This window comes from Phyllostomus discolor, chromosome 8 (assembly GCF_004126475.2).
Source record: "Phyllostomus discolor isolate MPI-MPIP mPhyDis1 chromosome 8, mPhyDis1.pri.v3, whole genome shotgun sequence".
Classification (NCBI taxonomy): Eukaryota; Metazoa; Chordata; class Mammalia; order Chiroptera; family Phyllostomidae; genus Phyllostomus; species Phyllostomus discolor.
The window spans coordinates 73,816,450-73,833,904 of NC_040910.2; the positions used below are offsets into that span (position 1 = coordinate 73,816,450).

Sequence of the window (17,455 nt, forward strand, 5' to 3'; positions counted from 1 at the left end):
CCTACTGAAGAGTGGTAGGAAGCCCTCCAACCCAGCCCACGCTATTGGGCTCAGCCACCGAGTAAACACGCCCGTGTTGAAACAGATCCCGGGGCTCTGCTTCTGAATCAGCAGAGCCAAACAGGAAGGCTGGTGTTTGGTAAGAAGGCAGACAGGCCACTCACTGTCTTTCTGCTGTTTCTCAAGAGCCTGGAGAACCACGAGCTCTCTCAGCAGCCAGCCCTTCCAAAGGTGACAGTGTCAGCGTGGCAATGTGGCGCAGGCACCCATGGTTTACAGGTTTGCAGGGAACTCTCATCACTCTCTCAAGCTGCTAAAATAAGACTTTCTCTCAGAAACATGCCTGAGCTGAAGCTTACACTGTGCTACAGAGACAACTGGAAACTTTCTGGCTCTGTGTGGAGCCCCTTCCTTTCCTGCCAGCCCAGGGACTTCACCCAGGCCACACACCTGCCTCGCAGACCCAGCCTTGCCCGGTGCAGCAGCCCCTGGCCCCTCCAGGCACTCACCTCCCTTCACCTTCAGGGCTGCAGGAGCTGTGAGCAAGGAGGGGAGCTGAGGGAGAGGCTCCCAACACCATCTCTCCTCTGAGCCCAATGCCTGCCTCCCTGCCTGATGCACCAACAGGCAGAGAGGGAATCGACCACACTGCGGTCCCATTCACCTCCGTCCTCTTCTCTCTCAAGTCCCGGGCCGCCCCAAGCCTCGATGGTCCCTGCACCCACGCTGCAGTGCGCTGACCAAGGCACTCAGGGCCAGGAGCCGCCTGGGGCCCCAGGAGCACCCTTTTGTTTAGGAGGGAGGCAAGGTCCTGAGGTGCTGGGCGTGAGTCCCACCTCATCAGCACCTCCGAGACGGGGCCTGCGGGTCCTCATGGGTGGTGTCCCACATCGGGCCACAGAAGGCGAGAACAGATTTTTCCAGGTCACACAGAGCTGTGACGGGCCCATCCTAAACCCACCCCAAGAAAAAGTGTGCCTTGTTTCGTCTCTAACTTGAAAGGATGTACTGGGCACCAGCTGCACGTTAGGCAGGCAGAGACCCTGCCCCTGAGGAGCTCAACAGACCAGAGGCGAACACACGAACACGTTAAACCCCACAGGACTGGGCTGTGAGGCTGGACTGGTCCGAGTGGGGAGTGAGAAAAACACTGACTTCAACATCTCTGTAAATCGGGGCAGCCACACTCGTGCACACCCGTTTCCGAAAACAGGACAGAACCGGTCACGAGACGACAGAGGGGGACTGGGGAACGACCTGCACACACAGCCTCTGCTCACGGAGAGCTGGTGTTCCGCAGGCCGGGGCCAGTGCCAGGCTACACCCGGCGGGGTCTGTATTTGAGGGGTTCGACTTCCTGCATCTCTGGGGCTACAAAGTAGACCCTGACACGGAGGCAGGCGTCGGCCTCGCCCACGCTGCGTCAGAGACGGGGGGCCGTCCGCTGGGAGGAGTGGGAGAGATGGGAGAGACCCTGAAACAGAGCAAAGGAGTCTGGACTTGACCCTCCAGTGGACGTGAGCGTTTGGGAAAGGGACTGCCCCCGCCGACAGCGTCCGGGCGAGCTGCGTGGGGAAAGGGCGGGAGAACGCACTCGTGGGAACACTCGAAACTGCGACGACCATCTTTACAGGAACGAGTGGCTCCGTGGCCACGGCATCACTGGCAGCCGGCTTGTTTGGCCACATTATTTCCTCTCTGGTGCTTCGTTTTATTCATCTACTAAACGAGAACAATAATGGCACCCGCTCCCTGACAGGAGGCTAAATAACACACGGGAAGCCCTCAGAGCTGCCCCTGGCCCACGGCGTGTGCTCGCAAAGAGTTAGCTGTTGTGATCATTTCTTCCTTTCTGGGGGCTCCTATCAGATGTAAATGCATTCTCAGTGGTTTTTGTGTATCACCTTTCACTTTGCCTGTGGAAAAAAGATGTAAATTGTTTCAAAATAGACACCCACGTACTTTAAAATAATTGAGTTTATTTAAAAAATCAGCACAGTAAATACTGCCACACAAATAACTTTAAGCTATCAATTCAAATGTACACATGTAATTCCTCAAATTAAAAACCTTTCATTTCCCTTGAAGCCTTTTTAATTCTGAGGTTACTTGTAAGATTAATCAAGAAAACATTAACATTAAACAAAAATCAATTCTGTACAAACAAGTGGGATCAAGCAGCTCACACTATCACCTGGAACACGAGTGCTTCAGAGAAAACCCCGAAGACAGCGCCGCACACGTGCAGTGCAGACCCACCTCGCCCTCTTCACAGTCCTCGCTCCGCGCCTTGGCGGGGGGGGGGGGGGGAAGAATGGAGGGAACCTTTTCCCGGGCAGTGGCCTTACTTTTTTTACACATTCCTTTTTCTGGATTCAGAGTTCCGGAAAACACAGAGGCTTTTTCTCTTGGTAAAATGTAACTGAGAAGGTGTTCGAGGACCAAGCTGTTATGGCTCTGCAGTCTCTTCCTTTCTCTGGAGACCCAGAGGTCCTCACTCCAACCACGCCTGTTCTCTCCGCCTGCACAAGGCCCCTGGGCACTCTGGGGATGTAGGAATGTCTGCCCTCACCAGGGATGGGAGTGAGCACTGCACCTTCGACCGGCACAAGGGAAGGCCAGCCCACTCTGAATTCAGAAAAAGTCTGTGTATGAGTGTGCCATCCGGGAACAACAAGAGACTCGGGGGACTGAAGTGTGAAAACGACCTGTGCAGCGAACGTCAGAGGAATGTGTGTTTGCTGTTGTGCACGGGTAACTGGCGGCTCTCTCCCTAGCGAGCTGCCGCAGAGCAGAGGTCTGGCCTCTGACCTAGCCCTGGGCTCGCCCCTGCCCATGACCCAGTGGGCACAGGTGTCCTGTGAGAAACGGCCACAGACGGAAACCTGAACCAGGTGATGGGACCAGACAGGAACTGCACTTTTGCTGGGATGGATGCCACCCATGAGTCCATGTGTGAAATATACCTATCAGTTACTTTTCGAAACATTCTCATTACCACACTGAGCCAATGGGTGAATGTAATACATCAGTCAGTAGGAAAAGTATACATCCAGAAAATATTATATTGTCATAATCAATTCATATCTCCTGGGCACTAATAAATAGACCACATCCCAATGCAAACCACTGACTGAACCACTGCAGGAACAGTGGGAAGGGACAGCGAGGATGACCTCACTGGCACGTCCTTCCTGTCCGCGGGCAGCAACTCTGGGCCTGGGTCCACAGCTGAGGATAAAGATTCGCTGTGACCCAAAACCAAGGTAGTGCCGTCACTTCTCCAGTGTGACACGAGGGCCCCCGTGTCGGGAGCCTTTATGCAGCAGCCTCCAAGAATTCTGAGGTGAACACAGCTTCTGCGTAATCTTCACACACATTCTGAAGTTCAGCAGTCACGGACCCCAGAGCTTCATCTAGCAGCTCTTCTGAAAAACTGCAAGAAAACCACACAGCTGAAGGCACAGAGCCGAATGTGGGGGCCTGGGGAGCTCACCAAGTTAGTTCTAAGATTTCAACACAGGAAATTCAAAAGGCGAAGAACAGCCAAGGCACCTCTGAAGGACAATCAGGTGAGGGGCCTTGCTTTCCTGGATGTTTAGAAGGTGTCACTTAGATCCCAAGGTCCGGCTACAGGGACAGAGGGATGGGCGGCAGTACTTCCCGGACGGACCCCTGCAGGAGACGGCCGAGACCAGTGGTGACCAGAAACTAACTAGCTGCTAGCTGCACCCCAGGCCCACCCAGAGCCACCACTGACACTGCCTGACTGCCCGACAGAGATGGGTGCGTGCCCTCCCTGTGGGACAGGGGGCAGGAGACCCCAAATTTGTGTTCTTTCTTTACACACATGCACACATGCTTGCATGCAAAACTTTTTTCCACACTGTGTGACAGTAAGTTGAAGACTTGATATCCCTCAAGTGCTTCAGTTTACACTTCCTAAAAACCAGGAGGTTCTCTTACAAACCCTAATTATAAAAACCACCGCTTTAACACTGATGCAATACTATTATCTAATCTTATCTTCAGACCTTGTTCACAGCTTGCCCACTGCCCAAATAACGTCCCTTTAAGAAAACTTTGCTAGTCCAGGATTCAGCCCAGGGTCCTGTGTGGAATGGGGTCATCAGGTCTCTTCAGCGTCCTTCGATCTGAAACTGTACTTCAGCTTTTGTTCCGAAGGACCTGACTTTTTAAAGAATAAAGGCCTTTTCTACAGCAGGTCCCCCGACTGGGGTTTGCCTGATGTTTCCTCATGGTCAGACTGAGGTTACACTTGGGGGGAACAGATGCCACAGAATGGATGTTGTGTCTCCTGGGCGCTTCTATTTATCTTATTCCTGGGGAGGGTTCACTTCTGTCCCGTGCCCACAGCGACGCCGGCCACGTTTCTCCAGTGTGAAGAGTTACTGTTTCCCCTCGTCCTTGGTACGAATGCTGTGGGGAGGCGCCGTATGACTGTGCCAACATCTGGTTTCTCACCAAACTTACCTGAGTCCATTATCACAGGGTTGCCAATGTGGGTGGATTTTTTAATTGTACATTATTGTTTATGCTGTTACAGTTGCCCTTGCTCTTCCCCCTCTGCCCTGCCAACCCTGCCCCTGGCAATCCCTACACCATTGTCCTCGTCAACACCGACGTTCTAACGCCACCCCACACTCCTTCGCCATCTCACAGGTGGCACTCTGCTGGGACGAAGCACCTTCCCTTCACCGTTCGTGTCCTCATTCATTCACTCATCCACTCATACAGGCCTGGCCTGGTGGATTCTTTCTGCATTCAATAGTTTGTAATTCATTACTATTATTATTTATTTTGACACTCAAAACGTCCCAGACTGACCAGGAGGAGCCCCTTCCAGCTGGCCCACAGGACCCTGGACACATCCCCATCCTTCCCCGAACACGTCCTTCCGGGCACCACCACATGCTACTTCTGGCTCATCTCACATGTTCCCAGCCCTGGTCTTGGAACCAGCCATTGCTCCAGGGAGCCCTAGTACCTCTTCAGGGAAAACAGGACTTAGAAACAAAGACCTGGGTGCTCAGCGTGCTCACACCCCTGGTGCCACTGTCGGGGGGATGCAGACAGACCCACACTGCACATGTTCCACGTGACATGTCTCCAGCTGCCCACAACTATAAATTCCTAGTGCCCCCACCCCAACTCAACAGATGACTCATTCCAGCCTTCCCCAGAAACCTGGCTGTCGTTATCCACAATCTCCTTACTTGACCAATCCTACAGTGTAGACAACGTAGTTTTAGCATCGTTCCCATGCCACTGCGTAAAAGAAATCTACTCCCTAGAATCCAGTATGAGTTTAAAGGCTTTTTCATCTTTAGTCGGAGGGCACAGAGTCAAAATACCACGTCCAAAAGTTACTTAGAGTACTCTTCATCTGTCCCCGCTTCCCTTAGCGTGATTCTGCGATTGCCCAGCCCACACCCTCCTCTCCTGCCCTTCCCCCATTCTCGCCCCAGCGGTCGGTCGGTGGTCGGGGGTCTCCTGGCAATCTTCTGTCTTTTACTTGGCATGTTTAGTTCTCTTTTGTTTAATGTAATCCTGATGTATTTGAGCTTCTGCTACTAAGTCACTAAATATTTCCTATTCATCTCTTTGTTCTCTCTTGCCCTCTTTGGATTTGTAATTTTTCATTACATTCTTTTCTCACCATTAACTTGGATATGATACTCTCACTATTCTCTAAGCGGGCCACCCTAGATTGTACTGAGAATCCCTGGCTTAAAGTCTAACATTATTTGGCATTCTTGCCACTTTCCCAGAAAATGCAAAAACCTTAGAACACTACTAACTCTATTTATCATCTCCCTGGCTTATAGGCTACTGTTATTGTTTATTTTAAATGTACACACACACCCAGAAGACATCAGTTTATCATCTTACACAGTCAATATTCATTTACCTACATATTGACCTTTTAAAAATTCACACCTTCCAATATTTCTTGACCTTCATCTGTGACTGTGTTTGCTCTGGCTAAAAAATATCCTTTTAATATTCCCTATCATAAAGGTCTACTGAAAATAAATTTTCTCAGTTTTGCTTGGAGCCTCTCATCTTCCTTCTTGGAATGTATTTCACTGGGCTTAGAACTCTGGATTCGAGCTTCTTTCTTTCAGAACATTAAAAGATATGCTAGATCTTCCACCTTCTACTGTTTCTCTTTTTTTCTTCCTCCAGCTGATTTTTAAAATCTTTTCCTCTTTATCTTTGATTTTTCAACATTACTACACTATGTCTATATATAGATTCATTTTTATTTTTCTTGCTTGGGCCTAATTTTAGAGCTTCCTGGATCTATGGCTTGACGCCCTTGTTATTCCAATGTCTGTGACTGACAGGCCCAGCATCTGGGGCCGCTGTGGGTCTGTGCTCGCTATTGTCCTCTCTCTCTGCCTGGTTATTGTGCACTGCATACCAGACACTGTATTTACAAATTCTAAAAATAAGTTAAGTCCTAAGACGATGTTCTATCCCTCAGACAAAATGTATGCTAGCTTCTGCCTGGGGCTTGGGGGGAGTAATCTAGGATCGCCTCAATCCAGTATGAGGGCTAGGAGAACCTGGAGCTGAGTGGAGTCCCTGAGGGGGCCTGCTGGCATCCAGGCCACCCTTCCTGCAGGGCCCCAGTCAAAAGTGATGCAAGCTCACCAGGGCAATCCCCGGCCCCAGCAAGCCTGAGCTCCCACCTCTGTCCTCTAATTTGAAAACACCATAGAAGTGACACTCCAGTGTCCGGCGAGGGGCTGTCTTCTCCAGGATCCTGCCCCAGTTATTCTTCCTTACCTAGTTAACTGCCCGACGCCTTCCAGCATGTGTTTTATTTTTGATCTAGCTTTTCTATTAAGAGTTACCCTCAGTGGGAACAGTGGTCCCAATTACCATGTGCGTCATCAAGTGATTACCTTGGTTTTTGCATTTGCTTTGCTTTCCATATCCATCACTAATTCTTCTATATTATGAAATCATCACACTATGAAATGCCAACACACTCCTAATACAGTCAAAAACATTCATTAAGCGACGTATCCGCTTTTATCCTTCCTTTTAACCTTCCTCACCCTGCCCTTCCCTCCCTGGAAACTGTCCCTCCTGGAGCGCTCTCTCTGTCCTCCTACTCCAATCTGGACTAGCTGCGCTCCGTGCTCACAGGAAAGCTCTTCTTTTGGAAACAGCTCCGGCCCTTCCCCTGCAGTGCCACGCTGGAGCCCCCGTCTCCTGAGCTGCGCCTCCCTCACTGCCAGCACGTCCTCCTGCAGCTGGCTGAAGAAGTGCACGGGAACTCGGTTTTTGGACACTTTGCACACCTAAAAATGTCTTCATTTTACTCTCACATTCGATTAATAATTTAGCTGGGCACAGAATTCTAGGTTCAATTTTGGCAGTATGCACTAATACCGGCTAGCGGTGTTGCTACTGAAAACAATTTGCTGTTTTCCTTTCTGACTGGCACATGCCCTGTCCGTTGTAACTCTCTGGGGCTCTTCACACGTTTCCCTTGCACAGGAATGTCCGAAGTCCCTTTTCAAAGTGATGTGCCATGGTGAGCTCTGTTCTGTCTGCTTATTCATGTATTTATTCCCTCACTGACTTGCAGTGGACAGTGATGAACTCTTCCAATCTAGAGACCAACAGTCTTCTGGAAGAATCTCTTAGTGTTTCTTTGGTAACTGCCTATTCCCCGTCCCTCCATTTTCCCTGTTCTCACATTCTGGAACTCCTATTATTTAGATGTTGGACAGTATAAACCGAAACTGTGGGCCTAAAGCCCAGTCCCAAAGCCGATGGTGTCTGGGAGCAGCACCTTCAGGAGGTGATTAGGGCATGAATGGGATCAGTGCCCTTAGAAAAGAGACAGAGAAAGCGTCTCTCTCTCTCTCTCTGACACGTGAGAACAAAAAACGTCTGTCTGCAGAACACGATGCAGGCCCCTGATCTTCCCAGCCTCCGAACTGCAGGGGGCGGGTGTCCTTCAAGCCGCCCAGCCTAGGGTGTTTGTTACGGCAGCCTGAGCTAAGACACTGGATCTCTTAGAATAATCCTCTAATTTTTAAAGTCTTTTCTTCAGTATTACCTATCCTTGCTTGTTTTTTTTTTAATTCTACTTCCTGAGAGATCTGACTTTTTCTCTAAACCCTTCTAGTAAATTTATTTCAGCCATATTTTAATTTCTAAGAACTCTTGTTTTATTCTTTGAAAGTTCATTTTTACAATATCCATCATTGCTTCCTGATGTAATAAATTCACTTATTTCTCTGAGAAGATTAATTTTAACTTGTTTTTAATGTTTTATTCTCTTCCTGCATTGCCTGGGCTTCCTCTGAGATCTTTTCACCTGTGTAAGAGGCTCCGCGTCTCCCACGGCTTTCACCAAATGCCTGGTCGCCTGCCCCATCTGCTCTGCTCCAGGAGGAGAGTGTCGGGCAAGCCCCGTGTTCCGACTTCATTGTACCTGTGCCTTACAGGCGGCTGCTGCTTCTCATCCCTCAGTTTTACAAGGTTCTGCATAAATCAGCGTGGCTCTTGGTTTCCCCTCATCAGGCACTTGTCTCTCCGGTCTGCAAAGTCGTTTGCTATTTATTTGCCTACCTGTTTAATGGCTTCCAAAATTTTATTATTATTTCTTGTTTGCTGTCATTTATAGGTTCACGCCTTTTATTTATTCTTTTAGTGACGTACAGTTGGGGAAAGACAAAGGAGATAAAGATAAATATATATGTTCAATTTGTCCTTTTCAACCAGAAGTCTCCTGATTTGTTTTTCAAACCAGGAGTCCTTAATTTTGCTTTTATCGAAAGCATCACATTAAGTTTTTCCTTTCACAACCACTCTTTTATTTACATCTAATTTATAGCATTTTCTCCCCTCACAGTGCTTTTCTTAAGATGTAAAGAGAAATGGAGGCATTACAGAAAAAAAGCATCTAAGTTCTCCCTCACACAAAATGCTATGAAGTGAAGTCAACTGTCTTAGGATTTTTCAAGATGTGATCAACACAACTCTTGTCTGTAACACTCCAATCAGAAACAAGAATGAGAGACATCCAAAATAGCTAGAGAATTCAGATGCACTGCCAGGCGAGGGCCAAAGCAGAGCAGAGAACATCTGTAACAGTCCAGGCATATTTTAACAGCTCTGCCCTCTACACTTCAACCTATTATTCTTCATATGCAGAGAGAGCTTTCCCTCCATCAAGAAAACAACTACGAACACAGTGTACCACTTACGGAGTGGTGACAACACACAGGGAACGAACACTGGATCCTTCCTGACGTGTCCCAGTTGGCCTGACCACCCAGACAGGTGCGGGGACAGCGAGCGGCGTCCTGCAGGACCACGTGTTCACACACAGAAGCAAGCCTCGTTCCCCTACACTCCTCCCCCACAAAGGAAAGGTGCATCTCTCTGAGGGCTACTCCACTTCCAAAGAGAAGTTTTAGGACTTCAGGTTAAGCCTGAGGGATTGAATATAAGTGATTATCTCCAATCCCACCCAGAACTCCACTAAAATTAAAGGAAACAGACCAACAAGTACATGAATCTACAAGGAGAAAACTAAGACAATGGTAGATGAGAAATGTCCAGGATTTTCAGAAAGTAAAGTGCACACAGAAGAATCATAGCTGCTTCAGCAGCACAGAGAGGTCCAAAGGAAGCTGGAACCTAGGAGTCTGTCAAGGGAGAAGCTGAGGAAAGCAAGCTGATATGTCTCACAAAATTTGGGATGCAAGAGCGCCTGAGCATCCCAAAGGTGGGGTGAGGACTGGGTAGAAAACAAGGGCACGGGATTAACATCTGCAGAACGAGCAGCGAGATGGATAGGTCTCCACCCCTGCTCCTGGCAGCTAAGTGACAACTGCTTCTTCACCCCCGCAAATGAAGGGAGGTATATATTCTTTGTAAAAAATAAACCCATAATTTTAAACTCAGCCAAATCATCCATCAAATATGAAGACAGAATAAAGATACTTTCCAATACGTAAATCTCAAAAAATTTCCTCCAATACACAAAGCAGGATATGCTCCGTCAAAATCAGAGAGTGAATCAAGAAAGAGGAAGGTGAGGGCAGCAGAAAACAAAGAATCTGACATGGGAGGGAAGCCATCTAAGACCCAGGGCAGGGAAGAAGGGGGTCCCAGAGCGAGAGCCGAGGCAGATGCGGCAAGCTGCCCAGCCAGGCAGGTGCGGGGCGGGTGGGGGGGGGGCACGGGGGCGGGAAAGAGGGTCTCACAGAGAGGAGCAGGGGTGGGGGTGAGAAACAGAGGCAAAACTGCACTGAGATGCTGGCTAGTGTGTGGGCAAAGTTAGTAACTGTATGAAAGAACAAGCAAATAAAAAGAGGCAATCATTAACTCCTGGGATATGTTTAAAACTTGGTTGAGAGAAAAATGGAATCACAGTATACAATTTGGCTCAATGATGAAAAAATAGTTGCATGTTTATAATAAAGTGATACCCACGAGGAATTTAAACTTGGGCCCAATATAAAAAGAATTTATACCTTCCCTTTTTTTTTTTTTAAAGAGAGAGGGGAGCGGAGGGGGAGAGGCATTGATTGGTTGCCTCTCTTACCCAACCAGGCAGAAACTGAACCTGCGACCCAGGCACGTGTCCTGACTGGGAATCAAACTGGTGACTTTTTGCTTTGTGGGGACCCCCTTCCCCCACCCAACTGAGCTGCACCAGTTGGGGCTACACACATGCTTCAACGAACTACTTACATAAAAAGGTTGCCCATTCTTCCAAAAGTTAGTAGCAGCAAGACTGTGTTTTGGGACCGCACAAACGGCCTTTCCCAGGGGAGGGGACCCTTGGCAGGAGCGGGGCTGAACAAAGCCTGGCCAAGTCCACAGGCCCGCTCCTGCGTGCCAGTCTGTCCTGGCTGTGGAGCTGTCATGGTCACAACCTCGTCTGACCCCGCACAATCCGGTGTCCTCTGACGGACGCAGCCCTCACTAACAGCAACAGGACGTCCTCCCTGACTTGCACAGCATGTCTCTGCTGAGGAAGGGGGTGCCGGACGTCCCTCTGGGTGCCAGCACCCAGGCTGTTTTACAGTCTCTTCTGGCTGAAGAAAGGCTGTCAGCAGAGAAACCTGGCCACAGGCCGAGAGCAACCACCGGCACTCCAAGGCCTGACAGCATGGCGCGAGGCCTTGGCCAGGCCGCCCTCTGGGAACGCTTGGCGCTTGTTCCTACTCAGAGGCACAGGACATTTCACTGACCTTTCGGCAATCAGCCACGGATTGAAGGAGCCCACGGCCTCGTGAGAGACCATCCGGAGGTACTGCTCGTACCGGCTGCAGTAGTCCCCGATGCGGTGCCGCATACCAGCTGGGACAAAGAGTGCAGCTCGACCCTTTCTCGGTTCGGAATCTTCTGGAACGGTGACAAGGGGAGGCTCTTTTTTCTCTAGCTTCTCCTCTGTTCCCACACTTTCATCCAGGGAACTGAGAGCAACAAAAATGACAACATTCAAAATCACCTGTAAGCAAGGGTACTCGGTCCATTCACCTTGACGGCTTGCTAACCGAAGGCTTACAAAACTCAGGCTATCAGCACTCGTTTCCCCATCTCGCTGGACTGACCCTCCACACGGCAGGAGCTCCATGGAGCTCACAGACGAAAGAATTCTGAATGCAAATCTTGCAGTAGTTATCAGTATAACCACAAGTGCCCATGTGATGCTTCCAACAATAAAAACCAGGCTCCTTAAGATGCTATACACTCCCCACCCACCTTATAAACATGCTGCTTTACTGAGCCATCCTGGCGTTTGGCAAGATCTTGCTCAAAAGAATTTCTCTGTCTTGTGCCAATGGAAAGAATATGAAACTCAACAGCATCAAAGGCAACAACTACAGTGAAATCAGAGTCTTGTGGCTCCTTACTTGCCATTCCAGGGCCTTTCTAACACGATGTTCACGTCTGAGTCTCTGCCGGCTGCCGTCTTTGTGATCCTGGTTGGATGAGGAGAAAGGGGCCTTGCACTGACTGCCGGGAGTGTCTGGTCTAGAAAGGGGGGAGCACAACGTGACCGTCTATGAAGAGAAGCCGACGCACCAACCAGAGCTGTCCCGTGGCCCACAGCCCCGGTGAGGAAGTCGCAGGCACACCTCTTAAGCACGATGGGTTTAGTCAGCAGTGCAATGAAAAAAGTTTCTGTTTTTCACGAGAAGGTGAATTTAAAAGTTACAAAGACACAAGCCAATGAGGTGTCACTTTTAAGAAATGAACTCCTTTTAAGCCTGCACTAGCTCTGAGGAAGATTCCTTTAAGAAGTGTGTGCGAAGCCCCAGGCTGTGCAGGCTCCGTTAGGATCCAGCCACCCATTCAAGGAATCATAAGCAGCTGGGTCTGTTTTTAACCTTTAAATGGTTTGATTAGGGAGAAAGAAAAAAAACCACTTACACCTGAACACTTAATTAGCTGATTTAATTTGTCGACGGGCATTGCTGGAGAATCTGCATGATGATAGTCAAAACATTAACTTATTAACTATCTTGCAGGCTTGACAGGTCTTTTGAGTTCCAGGTTATTTATAATTTTAAGTGCACTTCAAGTGTGGGAAGATTTGTCCTTCTCTTAGGCAAGGAGAATCTTTAAACCAAATAACTTTCTCTACTCATTTATATGCTTGTGATTTCTTACTGTTAGAAATACAACCTAAGTCAGTTTCTGTAAAAATATTGCTGAGTACAATCAATTTTCAACTGTTCACAGAAAGAGAGGATATACAGATTAGACCCTGCACAATTCAAAAATCACTTTAAATGGGGTTTTGTGAGGCAATTGAACATACCATCTGAACAACTAGAAACATAGGATTCTTACTAGGATTTCACGACTCTGGAACTGAAGTCCAAAAATTCATTTTAGTACCTAGTCTTCTAAAGGGCTTTTTTTTTTCAATGTATACTTAGACTTTCTGCACAGTCACAGATGGTGACTAATCATTCAACTTGCCCTTGAAAAAAGAGAACACTGAGTCCTAGGTGAGACTATCTTTTGTGTGATGCACCCTAACATTGTGAGCAGTGGCCAAACCATCAGTGGAGCGAGCTGCCTTTCAACATGCCCCTTTGCTCTGTTTCCATACAAAATGATGCTGAAATGCCCCCTGATTCACCCAGCCCATGCCAGCCCATGCTAGATGCAGTGGGAAATGCAAGTGGATATGACAAACTCTCTGGCCTCAAAGAATCTGTGGCCAAGCTCCTCACATACAGGATATGCCAGAAGTCTAGGGGAATTCTCGGGCGAGGAAGGGAGCCAAGTTCCAGGACAGGAAAGCCAGGAAGAGCACTGCAGGCACCGAACACACAGGGTCACACAAGCCAGGCCCTGGAGAAGGGTTCCGGCTAGTGTTTTGAGGATGAAGATGGAGTGGGATCAAGGTTGGGGGAAAGAGTGAACACTACCAGCGAAGAATAGTGTTTGAAAGTCACAGAGAACAAAAAAGGAATAAATCAGTATTGTGTTTAGAAGGCTCAATCTTCTGGGAAAATTGGACACAGAGAACACTTTTTCTGAGACAATACCCGAAACAGGATTTTAAAAGAAGTATCGGTGACACAGGCCACTGCTGTAAATCACCTATACCCACATTTCCTCTACATGCCTTAGTACTCCTCGTACTGAGATTTCTTCAGAGGTAATGTTTAACCGCACTTCACTCACCTCCTTTCATTGAGGAAGGGAATTACCGATAAGCCTGAGTCAAACAGAATTTGAGTAACACTTCCCAGCCAAAATTGTGATTGTAGCCTAGCAACTGCAGCCAAAATGCGTATGTATGAATTTTGACAAGTGGAGGAGAAAAGTGAACGTCTTTCCCACAAATGGTATGAGACCAAACAGATATCCATTAAGGGGAAAAAAATGAGCTGTAACCTCTACTTCAAACCATAGGCAAACTTTTATTCAAGATGAATCACAGACCTACACATAAAAGCAAAAACCATAAAAGTCCCTAGGAGAAAACACGAGACTCATTTCAAATTGGGAGTAGGCAAAGGTTTCTTAGATCAAAGAAAGCGAAAATGACAGGAGAAAAATTCGAAGTTCGACTTCATAAAAATTAAGTGTCTGCCGTAATGAAACACATTTGATAAAGATAATTAGGTGAGGGGAAACAGTGTGTGCTGACTGCCAAGTGGAGGCAGGGCTTCTGTTCAGGTGATGAAAATGTTCTGGAAGTAGATGGCAATGATGTCTGCACAACTCCATAAATACACTAAAAATTCACATACCACAGTACAGTGTACAAGGGGGAATTTTATGGTATGTGAATTATACCTTAATAAAGTGGTTACTTAAAAGACGAAGTTACTTAAAAAGCCTGGGGACAAAAAATGTGCACCCAGAATGCATGAAGAATTCCCACAACCCACACATTCTGAAGAGCCACACAGGAGCACTGGGGCTGCGGAGAGAACCGTAAGCGTGAGGACTGCAGAAGCCCTGTGCTCATTCAATCCTTATGAAACACATGAGAACCCACAGCAGAGAGAAGAAACCCTCTGAGTGCAACCAACCGGGAAAGTCTTTCAATATTCCTTCACCTTAATAAAGATTTACTATGGCACATTGCAGAGAAGTCCGTAAATGTAAGGAGTGTGGGAAAGCCTTCTGTAAGCCCTCAAAACATGCCGTACACACAAGGACCCACACTGCAGAGAGGCCCTGTAAGTGACAGGAATGCAGAAGAGGCTGCCCCAATAATCCAGGACTTAAAAGCCATCTAAAGCAGCACAGGTGAGAGAGGCCCTCAGAATGAAAGGAATGTGGAGAAAGCTTCCTTTTTCTCAAAACACCGAATGCATGAAAAGGCCATGTTGGCAGGGTGAGCTCAATAGGCTGACTTGACGTACAGGGAAGTCTTCCTTGAACTCTTACCTCAAACAGAAATGGGAAAATTCACACTGGAAAGAAGGCCTGTGAAGATAAGGCCAGTGGGAAGCTTGTAAACCTTTGTTCATCTCTAGTGGACATTTATTCTTACACGAGAGAGAAATCTTATGAATCTAAGGACAGTGGAAAGCCTTCAGTGTTGTCTCAAACAAGAGTCCCCCTAAGAACCAACACCGCAGAGAAACCCTGGAGTAAGGACCGTGGGGAAGACCTCTTTAAATACTCATATTCTTTTTCTCCCCTTTTAAAGGATTTTATTTATTTATTTTAGACAGAGGAGAAGGAAGGGAGAAAGAAAGGGAGAGAAACATCACTGTGTGGCTGCTGACTGGGGATCTGGGCCCACAACCCAAGCATGTGCCCCGACTGGGAATCAAACCGGCGACCCTTTGGTTTGCAGGCCGGTGCTCAATCCACTGAGCCACACCAGCCAGGGCTAAACACCTGCATCTTAGGTTACACGGGAGCACACACCTGAGACACTCTAACAGATGTGAGAAGGCTTCAGTTCCAGCTCACAACTCAAGGGGCTCAAATGAGTGCATAGCAGGAAACACCACAGCAGACGCCATGACTGGGCCAGTCCTGCCCCATCCTTCAGCTGGAACCCAAATTTATCACTTTCCAGTTTTTCCATTCTAATAAAACCCTGCAAAATGACAAATGTCCCTCTGTGTGCCCCTTCAGCTCTGCTACACGGATTCCGATACAGGGAGGCAGTAGCTTCGTCACGATTCTCTTACACACATGTGGTCTTGCCAACACAAAGCCCTTCTAGAACCACATGTAACTCAGATGTGGGTTAATGTGCTCTCTCTATAACACCATTTTTGTCATTTTTTTTCCTGCTGTCGTTCCTGGTCGGGATTTGACTGCTCTGTGGTCCAAGTGTGTGGTCTTCATGACGCCAATGGGGGTGCGTGTTCCGACTTTCATTTTGGCCTCAGTGTCTGGCCCCTGCCCACTGCCCAGCCACACCCATGCTTTTAGGCTTCTTTCTTCAGGTGCAAAGGGCTCACTTTTCCAGATAGCACCGTTTAATCTGCTTAGACGCATTTCCCAGTTCCTCTCCTCACTGAGGGTGGGACAGTGGAGAGCCCTGGCCAGAAGGACAGAACTTCTGGTGTGGACCCTGGACAGCGGTCAGGCTCCCTCTGCTCTCGCTCCCTGTTGCTCTGCAAACTGGTGACACTCCCTGAGTTTACACCAGTGACTTCGGGATTGTTGGCATGAAGGTCCCAGTCCCAGTAACACAACCCTCAAAATGCGAGACTGTTCATTCCCCCTTGGCATATTTGTGGGTGTCCATGGCTGCAACAGTCTGTACTTTTAAACTTATTAATGAAGCAAACACCCAGCTGGATTAAGAAGGCATGTTAGGATAGATTTTTTTATAACTCAGTTAAATGCTAAATGATCAACCTAGTTTATGGCCAGTTTTTAAAAAATTGTCTCCTGCGTGTTTCAAAATACTGCATATTTCTTTGGTGTTGGGGGGGCTCAGGGTCCAGTATATGTCTGAATGGTTAAGCTTCTTGCGTGTTTTGTCATCTTCTATTGACAAGTTGTTGGACTCTTATTCTTTTACTGAGCAAGTTTATAATAAATATCCCACTCTACAAGTGGATTATAATAAATAAATGAGTAGGCAGATAGGTAACTCATTAGAAAAATGTACAAAAGATCTGAATACTTCACAAGGGAAGATACACAAATGGCTAATAATCACTTGAAAATGTTCTAAACCTCACTACTGATCACGGAAATGAAATGCAGGCCACAATGAGATATCACTACATGCCCACCAGCATGGTTGTAATTAAAGGCTGACAACATCAAGGGTTAGCGAGGACATCCAGCAACAGAATCTCACTGTGGATGGGAGTGTAAAATGGTACAGCCACTTTGGGGAAAAGTTTGGCACATAGCCATCCCACGACCTGGCAAGTTTACTCTTAGGTGTTTATCCAAGAAAAATAAAAGCATATGTCCATACAGACTATACATGAATATTTTCATAGCAGATTTAGTTCTAATAATTCAAAACTAGAAACAATCACATGTAGATCCACAAGCAAATGGACAAACTAGATGTGGCACATGCATCGAAGGGAATACTACTCAGCAATGAAAAGGAATGTGCTACTGATGTAAGTGTGGAAGGCTGAATAATGGCTTTGCAAAGTGTCCGCATTCTAATCACTGGAACCTGTGAATATTCTCCTCTATGGCAAGAGGAACTTTAAATTAAGAATACTGAGATAGGGAGAGTATTCTAGATTATCAGGGTCCACCCTAAATGTAACCAAAGTGTCCTTCTAACAGGCAGTCCTGGGGAGACTTTCCCACAGGAGAGAAGGAAGTGTGACAACAGGAGCAGGCCTGGAGCAGTGCGGCCATGAGCCAAGGAATGCAGGCAGCCTCAGGCGACGCCAACACCTTGATTTTAGCCCTTTAAGTCTCGATTCTGACTTCTGACCTCCAGACGTGTAAGAGAGTAAATCTGTGTTGT

The 17,455-nt window shown here is 47.6% G+C and overlaps 1 protein-coding gene across 6 annotated transcripts in view; it reads right to left on the reverse strand.

The window, feature by feature from the left end:
• Window positions 1-1,959: 1,959 nt before the first annotated feature.
• The window catches only part of KIAA0753 (KIAA0753 ortholog), a 63,289-nt gene continuing 47,793 nt past the window's right edge, over window positions 1,960-17,455 (reverse strand). For 5 of the 6 annotated variants that reach the window (XM_036033221.1, XM_036033220.1, XM_036033225.1 and 2 more), the window contains 3 exons: window positions 11,922-12,042; window positions 11,256-11,480; window positions 1,960-3,436 (listed from right to left, as the gene is read on the reverse strand). In XM_036033221.1, coding sequence (XP_035889114.1) covers window positions 3,319-3,436; window positions 11,256-11,480; window positions 11,922-12,042 — 464 coding nt within the window. In that variant the 3' untranslated portion in view covers window positions 1,960-3,318. Of the gene's footprint in view, window positions 3,437-9,138; window positions 9,926-11,255; window positions 11,481-11,921; window positions 12,043-17,455 lie in introns of those variants that run through there. The other variant, XM_036033223.1, reaches the window with a different exon arrangement.